We start from the raw sequence: 12,216 nt of genomic DNA, 5'->3' as shown, positions 1-12,216 counted from the left end.
CAAGTTTCTGTAGCATTTTTGCAAAGGACCAGACAATATAATTGGTTTTCTTTATCCCCAAATGTACCACGGCAACTGTAAAACAAATGTGGTAGCTGTCCTACCACTGTCTACTAATATTGTCTACTGCAATTTCCATTAACCAAAAACATCTCAAAATGATAACTGCAGTAAAATACTGCATTCTGTTGAACCTAAGTTGCACTATGGTAAGCTAGAAGTGATAGTGTACACTGATTTATAGGAAAAATCAACTTCACTGAGCTCTGCAAATGACTCGATGTCAGCTCCTGACACGGAATAACAAAATTCTCAAGAAACACTAATTTGAAATTTACTTGAGGCTCCAGAACTACACACAAAAACACTCCCAAATTAGTTTTGGGCAGACATTTTAGATCTGCAATTTATAAATGCTCCAAAATCAGTAGTCATATACATCTTATCTCTGGTCAAGTTGTTTCTAAGTTCTTGCCTCATAAGACAAAGACTTAAAAACAACAAAATGGGCTTGGCTTGTGTTTGCTGGGGAGAGGTGGTGATGGAAGTGGCAGAGTGGTGTCTGTTAAGGCTGCCCCTTCAAATTGTGTTTATCAATGATTCCTTTAAAAGAGAACTATCAGTATAATTTGTATTATGATACAGGTATCTCATTTTCTCAAAGCTGCAGTGATATATTTTCTTCATAAAACACAAACAGACAAAACATCCCTAGAACTGTTCAGTATTCAGAGAAATGGAACAGATTTTTTAGACAAAAAAAAGTAAAAACCCCAGACAGTACCCATGTAGTTATCAAAGTAGGATCTGAAGAAAGTAGGAAGAATTGTAACACAAAGATATGAACTACCTGAAGCAAGAAGGTACTAATAGCTAATTTCTATATTTCATGAAAGACTGTAAGAGCCAGAGCTAGCATCACAGAAAAGGAAGAACATGCATTTTCCCATCATCAATTACAGTAAAACAATGCTCTGGATAGCAGAAGCTAGAAAAAAACCTTATTTTCCAAAGCATTTATAGGAGTAAGAATTTTAGAGCTGCTTCATAAAACGAATGTAAATTCTGTTGCTGTACTCCTTATTTCACATCCCACCAAACTAAGTAAAAAAGACATTATCTGTGGAACAGGGCAATTCTGAACTGCAAGCTGAAGTTTGGGACCACTGCTAGGTGGATTTTAAATCCCAGACTAAGTCTGGGGAATACGTTCAGAAAAATCACAACAGTTATATTAACCAAAGATGAGCTATGGGAAACAAAAGACTCTTTGAAGAGGAGCTGAAGTACAGAACATACAGTTCATGATAAAAGATTGCAAGCACTCTTGAAAATACAGAGAAGGAAGTCACGGAGCAAATAAACTCAAAGTAACAGAGAAGGACATGAAAGGACAAAATTAAGAGATAAATGGACAAATAAGTAATATCTCAAAGTGTTCCCCACCAGCTTTCAGACATCCAGATGAGAAAATTGTGACAGGAACATTCATGTACAGAAAAAAAATCCATCAGATAGGCATCTACAAGGGCAAAAAGCAGAAAACACAAGTATGTACAGAGCACAGCCTTCCTGTTGGGGTTAACCCAATCTTGTCTGAAAAGCAGAGCATCAGACACTGCTGGGAAAGCAGAAGAAATCTTGTAAATTTTTGTATTTAATCAAAATAATAATAATAAAAAATTTTCTAATAAAGACAAGGACTCAAATTTGAAGTTTCTGACACTGGATGATAATGAAATTCCTGCTTTTCCACTTTACATGTTTTCTAACCCTCCAGGAAATGGAGTAAAGAAAGAGCTGTCACTCTCAGCACAATTAATGGCAACTAAGGAACAAACATAACACAGTAAGTAACGCAGTGATTTCTGAAAGCACACAAGCACCACACAACTGCAGTACTGAGAGGGACAAGGACAAAGTCCTTTGGCCCATCCCTCACATCCAGTTGTGGGTGACACTGCTGTAAGAGACATCCTGAAACATTTCTAAACTGCTTCTGATGAAAATTTGGTAGCTTCTCCTGCCCTGTTTCACAAAGTTTATTATTTAAACATAGTATTGAACAGGAATTTTTTTTTACTGATGCTACTGGCTCATAGTCTAAGTATCATGTAGTAAGGATATTATTCTTCTCTTCTTCACAGCAAACCTTTAGATGCACCCAGATACAGCAGACAGACTAACTGGCTTGTCTTCCATTTTACACTACTTAACATATATTTCACTAATTCACCAGGACATTATTATCTCATCTCATTTATTAAGTATAAAATCCCTTAGCCTCCAAATTGCACAGATAGGGATTCTAAACCTGCACTTACATGAGAATAGCAAGCACAATTCTTATCATTTTTCCTAATCAAACAGCATATTATCATTTATGAGACATAGATTGATGACTAGTTTTTAACCATGTAAGAGGACATACTCTTCCACATTCAAGCTCATCTGTGTGTTTAAACATCCAAGCCATTCGTGCTTTGGAGACAAAGCCCTGTCCCTTTAATATACTCCTCCTAGTTGACAGCAATATATTAATAATTGTCCTTGAAGTACAGTCCACTAACCACCTTCACATCTATTATTTAACATATTCACTTAGACTAAGCTTCTCTAGTTTGCTTGGCCTATATTCACAAAATGCCACATACCCATCAGCTGAAGTATTTCTTTGTTAATATGGCTTACCTCTTTTGGACACTGATTTCTGCAGGAAATAAGAAGCTCCTTTTCTTTTACATCAGCACATGTTAGTTTTCTGTAAAAGGAAAGATGTATTTGTGTTAAAAAAACCCCCAAACAATTTAAAAACAACAGAAGTCAATGCAATTAGGGGTGTATATAATTCAGTATATTTCACTGTAAATAAAAGCGGACTCATTTGTCCACATCCTGAGTGACTAATATAAACTGCCCTGTTTTACAGACAAACCCACAAAAATTTAGAGGACTTGAGGTACTTTAAAGAAAATTAAGAAAAAAATACTTGCATATGATGAATATTTTCAGCAGAATTCTCAAGTTTCAACTTATATTTCGTGAAGTCTAGCTTAAAATCTATCCACACACACAAATGATTTAAAAAGTGTATAAATTGAAAGACTAACCAGTTTTTCAATTAAAGCTAGAAATTGAAAGACATTAACTGCAAAGACAAAGACCTTTTAGACTAACTACATTCATTCTAAAACTTGTATAAAATTCTTCTTTATATACTCTAAAATAAGCACATATAGAACAAATTTTATGTAGATTACATTATATTTGCATAATTTAAAGGATTATCTGTATTATAAAATCAATTTCTGTTCATGAGATCCATGCATTTATAGCAGTTTCAGCAGTAAAAGCAAATAAAATACTTGCAAAATTTAAATAGAAAAAAACCATTATCTTAGAAATTATAATCAAGAAAAGTTTTATAAATTGCCGTAAGAGTAGCTCCCATCCCCAGTCATTTCAAATTATTTCCAGTTAATAGCATTGAAATGAAAAGCTGGTTTTTGTTCTGACACTTACAAGCATTCAATGTACAGTACTGATAGTTTGCAGTGACACTTTATTTTAAGCATCTGGAGACATGATGGGCAGTCCCCAGGATGACAGGGCAAAACACATCGGTGAGGACAGCCAGCTGGCCGGGGCTTGGTGCACTCCTCTTCACACTGCGAACACTCTGGACCCGCCTAACAAAATTAAAACAAAGTACTAAAGAAAATGCCAAGTATTTGTTTTGTGGGTGTCATTAATGATCTGTTACATAGAAGAAGGAGTTGGGGTGTTTTTACTATGAGAATCAAGCTATTCAGTAAGATATTTCACAAGCAAGAGTAATTATTAAAATATGTTTTTTAAGAAAAAAACAGAAATGCCAGTGTTTGTCAGTCAAAGAGAATTCTGTTTTCCCTTCTGGGCTTAAAAGAAGCTCCTTAATATTAGTGCTTTGGAAAGTGACCATAATCCCTGTTAATTCTCTAAGGAAAATTGTTAAAAAAATAAGTCATTACATATTCAAAACCAACTTATTCCACTCACCATGTTCTTGTAATGCTTGAGTCATTACATACTACCCTCTAATGCAGGGGTGGTAGGATTGGTTTGCTTGATTTTAAAAAGCAAATTTAAGTCATTCCATTTCCATACATATATGATATTTTGTATAATCTTCCAAATAGAATTATTAACTTGGGAACATTCTAGGAACTGCCTAAGGTCTTGCTTCTACTCCACAGACTACACAAGTCTCCCAAAGCTGTGATGTCACTCTCATTCCAGCTGAAGCGATCACCGGCACAAGGTGATCAACAGCACAGTAAATGAAGCTTCATTTCTACTCATATTCTTAACAACACTTCCAGAACCCCAGTCTGCAACCAAATAGACCCAGACAGATTGACATGATTTATCAACTGAACCTACACATCACAATATTTAAGGCCCACTATCACATTCAATGTATAGTTTCCAAGAAGTCAGCCAAAGGAAAGCAAATTTATCCAGGAATGAAGCTACAAAAAGCTTCCCCAAAAGGACTTTTCCAACACCAGTGTTCCACTTTATGCTGTTCAAAATAACAGCATAAGAATTTTAAGGTTTTAATAGTTTTTCCCCAGTTCCCTTTCCTTCTCCATCTATAGCTGAACAAATTTTGCTGAAGTTTAAAAAGAAACCTTTGTACAATGATTTTTTACAAATCTTGACTCACAAAAATTCAAATCAAAGAAAAACAACAGCAACTAAAGCCATTTAGAAAACTGTCATATAACATTTAACAGTAGGTAAAAGTAAAGAGCTGGCCTTTCTGCAACATTTTTCTAACACAACATGCAGAACAAACTGAAATTCCAGACAGAAAAATTACTACTCAGACATATAAGCCAGAAATTAAATCAGCCCTGACTACATTTAGTCTACCAAAACAAGAGAACAAAAGCTCTAAAGGTCAACACAAACTTGAGTTCATAAGAATTGAAGAAAATTGAGAAATGAGATTTACCCATGCTTTGCAGGTACATAGACTCTCATTCTTCTGAGAATGTACTGCCTCATTCAAAATGGAGCCAGGAATAGTCCTGACTCATTCACATTTTAATTGGCTTAACTGAGGCAGCAGGCAGGCAGCTCTTATAGCCAGAACTAGGGATGCTTAACTGTCACTCACTATTTACTGATGTCACTCTGTTGCTGCACTGTTCCACCAGTTGCACTAACAGCCCATACTCCTCACACAAAATTTCCACAATCATAAATTAATGCGTTACGATATACAGTTATTAAATGACAACACCACCACATCCAGGACACGAATCCACAGAGATATTATGCTATTTAAGTTCAGTGTAAGCTAGTTAAAATATAACATTCCTGCTTTACACCCAACTCAATGCTTCTGTGTTTTCTAAATGCCCAGACTGCCCATGGTGCAACATTTTCTAAAGTAATGCTTAAAAAAAAACTTGAGAAGCTGTTTTCCTCCAAATCATGGCTCTCCCAAACCATACAACATATATATGTGCCTCTAACTGCTCATAACTTGAACAATTTTAGTTTTACACTTTTGTTTCACATTATCTTCAGCAGTCAACACCTGCAACTTAACTGCATAAATTACAGTTTCTAGTAAACACTGATAAATTCATGTTCATATAATCACTTAAAGCAAAAGCATATTGACAGTGGTTCTATCTAATCACTTGAAGAACACGTAGCTGTGGTTAAAACAACAGCAGTTTTTTCTCTAATACAATGCTTCGTTTATAAAAGATAAGCACAGAGCTCCATTCATATTTAAGTTCCTAAATGTATACTTAAAATATACTTTTTGCAACTTAGAAAGCCAAGCCACACAGGCCTATTGTTCTAGTCTTCATATCTTCGCTACTGCTAATATATTTTTTCTGCTGCTCCAGCATTTCTCTATTCTGACAAGTCTCTGGAGCCTGTCCTTTTCTTACTTTCTTGAAATCTTCTGATTTTATAAATTCCCACACATGAATACATCATCCCAGTACTTTGAAAAGTCTTCAGCAATTCTGCAACATTTCCAGTGCTCTCCTAAAGGTCTCCCAGCCTCCTCAACCCATTTAAACTCTCCTCAGTAAACAGCTTCCCCAGTAGATTGCAAGTGCATTTGTATACAGGGATCAGTATCGGTAGCTCCCCTTGATCTTGACAGCTACTTTTTGTAACTTCAGAAGAGACTTCTCTAGAGTGTTAAATAAAGTTCTGATGAAATCAAAGTAATGTCATCACAAGACAAAATTATAGAATTTGCAAAAAACACAATGCTGTCTCAGGTTTATAGTCTAAGGAAATATAGATTAGCTAACTGTCACAGCATCAATGGGAACAGCACACATGCAAGTCTCCCAGTGGGATCTGGAATAGATCTTTACCTGCCAGCTGTAAATTCCTTATTTTCCAAGTAAAACTGAAGACAATTTCCATATAAAATACAAAAACAAAAGCAAACAGGAAATTACCCTACCTTCTTTCCATCTGCACTGCTGTTGGATTTAGTAACACGATGACATTCTTTCATACAGGTATGATTCTGACAATCAAGAAGCCGCCCACAAAATCTCTTACACGAGTAGGGATTTGCAGAGTGACATGGTAATGGACTAACCTAAAAGTTAAAAATAAATAAATAAATATAGATATGCAGGTGGGATATATATACAAGCATTGCACATATGTAGCCTGTGAGATATATAAATTTACACACACAGAGACACAGAATTATTACAGAGAAGCTTTGGTTCTCCTTTGAAAAAGAAGAAACACCAGAGAAATTCCATTTGATTTTTTAAGTATCATTTGGGTTTGTGTCCACATAACAATGTATCCACACAAATTTGTTTTACACCGACTATAACAGGAAAAAGGCACACTTCATTAAACAAGCTAACTTTTGTAGCATAGTTTCCCTTTCTTTTTGAAAGATTATTTTGCACTCAAATCTTTTAGCACCATTTGCTCCATCTTTCTGAATTACACTCATGTCTTCCATTAAAGGTTTCTAGGGTGCTTTACTATTATTGCAAAAGACAGTAACAGTTTGCTTTTACAGGGCTAATTGTGTTATGGTCAACATAAATCAAAAATATTTTACAGTCTCAAAAACAGAAAACCTCCAAGCCAGAAATTCTAAAAAGCAAATACTGACTACATCAAATATAACTCCCAGGAAAAGTAAGGAGAAGCAGAAATAGTTCCAGAACAGGACTAAGATTTTAATGTCTTATGTCACATTTGTACTTTCCAGTTTGGGGTCAACACTCCAGTTAACAGAACTCTGCAGAAACCTTCAGAGCATCTACTTTAAAGGCATTACTCTTCATTGGTACTGAAACCAGTGTAAATTCCTAAGTAGGTTACTTGCCTAAAGTTGAATAGTACAAGTCCCTCCATACAAAAGGATTAGAGGAAACTCACCGTTAGCATTTTCCAACCATTATATAATACTCACACAAAAAAAAAATTAGTTTTCTGTCATGCTGTCAAAAAAATTGATTTTGTTTCTTAATTTCATGTCATTTCTCAGAGAAAAACAAACTATTTGTGATGTTATTACACAAGAGGCTAATGTGACATAACTCACTTTGACTAGACTAAGGGTGTGATTTTATGTTGCAACTGTGGTTGACTGAACTGCTTTGCAGGGTACCCATTCTTTTTCTCTCTTCAAACTCTACAGCTCTCACAGCACTCTCCTACCACTTTGAACAAGTCCTACCACACATCTCTCTTTACAGAAGGATGATTCAAATAATCAAAATGGAAGAAAAGGAATCAATAGAAAAAAGTTTCTTGACTTTTGCCAGTGGCCTGGCCATACAAGCAGGTGAACACCGGAAAAGAGAGATGACCCCACAGGGCAGAATGAGGGACAGCCTCCCTTCAGCACTGGCCATGTTATCCTCCCTCAAGCACACAAAGCACAATTTAAATCCACTTGCCTATATAAATTTTTCTGGGCTTCACCCAAAAAATACTACTCCACTACATCACTTCAAAATCCAGTACATTCACAAGACTTCTGAACTCCCCTGATCATCCTGACTCACCAAGACTGAAGGGAAGTCTGCATGGCAGGCTGAACATCAAGCATGGCATACACAGGAGAAAACCTTGAGGCCATCACATCCAACCACTTTGACACCCGTGTCAGAGCTGAAGCTCATGCTGGCTAAAGCACCAATATCTCAACCACACCTGGTCCCTACTGCCCCTTGCAAACATCCTCCTCTGTCTCTGATGGATGCTTCTGGTGACAAAAGGAAAAGCCAGCAAGCAGTGGGTCTGAAGCAGAGAACAGTACCCTACCCAGAATGCACTTAGCAATCACCAAAGGTTTTGATGTTCCTAATATCCCACCCCTTCACATCCTACTCCATCTCTCTCCCCAGAGCACAACATCCTTTCAGTAGCAATGTAAGTAGTCAAAGGATTACAAGATAAAAGAAGGAAAAAAAAGATGTATTAATCATTACATTCCACCCACTTCTCTACCTTTCCTTGCTCTCCCATTGCCACTCAGATTTTGATGACTATGCTTCTGCCCATGGCTCAGACACTGACACCAGATCAGGGCAACAACAGCAATTAGCTCCAGCTGTTCCATAATGCTGGTGAGACTTCTTTTACCAGGAGTTAGTCTTCCACCAGATAAGGACACAATCCCTAGCTCCAGTTACAGCCAAGCACTTAGGCAGAATTGGAGCATCCCTCCCAGGAGCATTGCTCAAGCACACAGATGAGGGGCACTGTAAAACAAAGGCAGACTGGTGAAGCACACAAGTCAGCCAGGCAACAATGGCAGCTTTCAGAGGTCTAACTAGAAGGAACATTCCAGCCCTCTGGCTGCATCCAGCAGGGCTTCAGCTTGAGCTCAGTAAGATACAACCACCTCCTGGAATCAACAGACACTGTAGCCAAAAATTGAAAATTTTCAATTAATTTAAGCCTATATTATTTTTTTCTCCATTTATCTGCTGTGGATCTAAGTAATAAATCCAGCTGAGAAAGTAAACTTTTACTTCCTACAGTAGGAATGAGTTTCTGAAAAGGTTAAATGAGGGCTGGAATTCTTAATACAAAGACAAACATCAAAGTAGCCACAAACTCCAGGAGGCTGATGAGCTGAAGAATGAAGAAGGCAGATGAGAACCATAAGTATTTTATGAAAGCTGAATGGGGAAAAAAAAAAAGGCAACATTTTCAGACTACAGGTCTTCCACAAGGAAAGGAAGGAAAGAAAAAAAAAAACACATGACAACTTTCAAAAGCTTTCCAGGAAATCTCCCAAATGCAAAAAAGCGATTAACACATAAATCAATTAAAATATGAAAACAGAAATCAACAGGGCAAGGAAATTCTGGAAACCTTTATAAGGTGTTTAGCCATACATACAAAGTCATCAAGTTTCACATTAAATTTTACCTAGAGGCAAAGTAATGGTCTTCCTCCTATGAAAAAAACAGAACTAAAACCCACTCAGAATATTAAAACATACCATTAAATTCCTATCAAAAGAAAAAAAGAAACACCCAAGAAGAGTTCAATGATATGCCCAGCCTGATACAGGATATTTAGAAGGAAGCAGAACCAGAGTGTTTTCCTTCCTCTAGAACATTTAAAGAAATTAGGCAACTAGAAGAAAATCACACATAGCAGATAAATTGATATCACAGTCACTAAATATTTCCTTCTTTGTCATAATTTACCTTGCATCAGCTTTAATGTATGTTTCCGATCAAAAAGAGATTTAGAATAACTTGATTTTAAAAGAGCATATGTGTACTACTGCTCTGAAATTCCAATGTATATAAAAGTTAAGAAAAGTTAGAACATCAAGATTTCTTTTTTGGGATGGCATCAACTGTTGATAGCTGTTTTTTCTGACATACAACCTAAAACAAAATTGAGAGTTACTTTTAAGAGCCTACAAATGGAAGAATGATGAGTTATTTATTTTTATAAATACATGTAAAATTATTTAAGAGAAGGTTGTAGACTTCAACTAAAAGAAATGTTCTTTTAGCTTAAACATCATGTAGAATCATACTCCCACTAAGCAGATTTTATATAATTACATCATCTGAAAAGTAATTTTAAGTCTGTTCTTAAGTGATAAATTGCTTGTTCTAAATGCCAGAACATGTAAGAGCTCAAACTAAATCAATCCCTTAAAAATACTTCCTAAATTAAGTACCAAATAGAAATAAAATAAAACAACCCCATACACAACCTTCCCAATGAGCAACCAACTCCAATATCTACACAAATTAAATTTACTGTCCAAATATTAAAAAATTAGACAGTAGATTTGCTTGTTATACAAGTCCTAAGGTGTTTGCTTTTGTTCTCAATTCTACACATTGTCATCAGGCATCCTGATAAAACACAAGAAGACTTTACAGCCTGCTTCATTCCTAGTTTCTTTCTTTTTTATCTCTTCCATTACAGGAGGTATAACAACAGTCCAACATAAGTAGTAGCATAGTACAGCAAAAAACACCTACTCACAGCCAAAGTTTGCTTAAGAAAATTGCTCCTACTACTTTTGTCACTTGTGAACAGTCCCCATCTGCCAGTGAAAATCCCTTCAGGAGCTGGACCCTTCTACTGGAGGGAAGCATTCCTAAATACATATACTTTCTCTTATTAACAAAAGTAAATTAATTTGAGCTGAGATTATTTGTTAGGAACCAATGTGGCTGTAAAACAGTGAACAGACACTACATGTTTTTCTTTTCTTTCCAGAGATCTCAGAGCAACACAAAAATGTACAATGAACACAAAATCCACTGCAAACAAAATACACTTCGTATACATATTAATGACTTATTCTTTTCCATAACTTCCACCAAAATCTCAAATAGGAGACAATTTCACTCGAGGAACTGCTGCACTTCAGCAGGAAGGTAGCACCGCCCTCTGCAGGCTGACAGAAGTCACAGTTCATCTAGAGCACCATGCAGCATCAAAAAATCTAAACAATTAAAGTCAGCTGTAGACTCACAGGGATTTGTCCTTATTGTCTATGCAAATCCATACAGAAAACATAACCCAAAGTCACTGGATAATTTTGCTAAGACTAGTATGCAACAGAAACTGAATTGTTTTTTTAAATTATTCTGAAACAAGTAGTAATAAGTATGTAGTAATTGTTACTATTTTCTCTATTAAGTGTAGCAATACTGTCCTTCTGCTGTGAGGAAGGACAAACTTCACAGTCATCATCTGAACAGGACCAAATCCTTTTACACTGTCTAGATCACGTTCTAGACTGGGTCTATTGACCACAGCTTGCATTTTGTTTAACATAAATTCATAGAAGTTTGGGTGAGATTCGGGATGTCCTATTAAAAATCATATCACTGACTAAATAACAAACTGGCTGTGGAAAAACAAAGCAAAGCCCATCTGTTTCAGCAACAAACAGACAAGCACTGTTGATCTTTTCATCCACTTTCAGGACAAGCTTTTCTTCAGCAACCATCAAGCTGCAAAACAGCTCGATGGAAAGGCTGCATTCACAGCGTGGATGGGTTAGGAATGTGCTGCCCCAACAGACTGCAGCTACACTGGTAACAACATTTGAAGGTGTCACCAAAACATAATCAAGGCACCATTACAACACACAGCAAGACATTATTAATAAAGGTAAAAGGAAAAAAAATTAGGTATCTTCAATATTTTTGTATTTATTTAGTGTTTTCTACAATTTTTACTTGCTTAAAATTATCCTCGGGATTTTTTTAATATAGTTAGTCAGGCTTTGACGCTGAATTTATAGCAGACATACCAGCAGACAAAACCATAACAGCAAAATGTTTTGTTTTAATTAGTTTAGCAATCATCTTCTGAAATCAAGAAAAGATACTTGACCTTACATTTTGTAACTTTTAGAAATTATTGTGAATCATGATGACAGCTACCAAGTTTCAATTAGATTCTCTTCTCATGTAAGCCAAAAGAGACAGCAACTTCATCTAGAACTAGAGAAGGCTACACACCAGAAAAATAAGTTATTAACTACCACTAAAGAAATTTCCACTCTACTGTCTGATTTCATCCATGTGTGCTTAGATCCAAGTCACGTGAGGATTTTCCTGTATGACATTATATTCCTAACCCTTTTAAAATATACACAGCAGTTCATAGAACTCAAGAGTGTGTGACAGAGAGAGAATACTAACTATAGAG

At 36.0% G+C, this 12,216-nt stretch overlaps 1 protein-coding gene across 1 annotated transcript in view; it reads right to left on the bottom strand.

The window, feature by feature from the left end:
- The window catches only part of NFXL1 (nuclear transcription factor, X-box binding like 1), a 44,860-nt gene that overhangs the window by 16,290 nt on the left and 16,354 nt on the right, over positions 1-12,216 (bottom strand). Inside the window, exons 16-18 of the mRNA XM_058803298.1 lie at positions 6,491-6,631; positions 3,523-3,689; positions 2,692-2,761 (exon numbers count right to left, since the gene is read on the bottom strand). Coding sequence (XP_058659281.1) covers positions 2,692-2,761; positions 3,523-3,689; positions 6,491-6,631 — 378 coding nt within the window. The remainder of the gene's footprint in view (positions 1-2,691; positions 2,762-3,522; positions 3,690-6,490; positions 6,632-12,216) is intronic.

The sequence above is a fragment of the Ammospiza caudacuta genome, chromosome 4, assembly GCF_027887145.1.
Source record: "Ammospiza caudacuta isolate bAmmCau1 chromosome 4, bAmmCau1.pri, whole genome shotgun sequence".
NCBI lineage: Eukaryota > Metazoa > Chordata > Aves > Passeriformes > Passerellidae > Ammospiza > Ammospiza caudacuta.
Note: the sequence above shows the minus strand (reverse complement) of the source record. Positions and strands in the feature narration are given on the sequence as shown.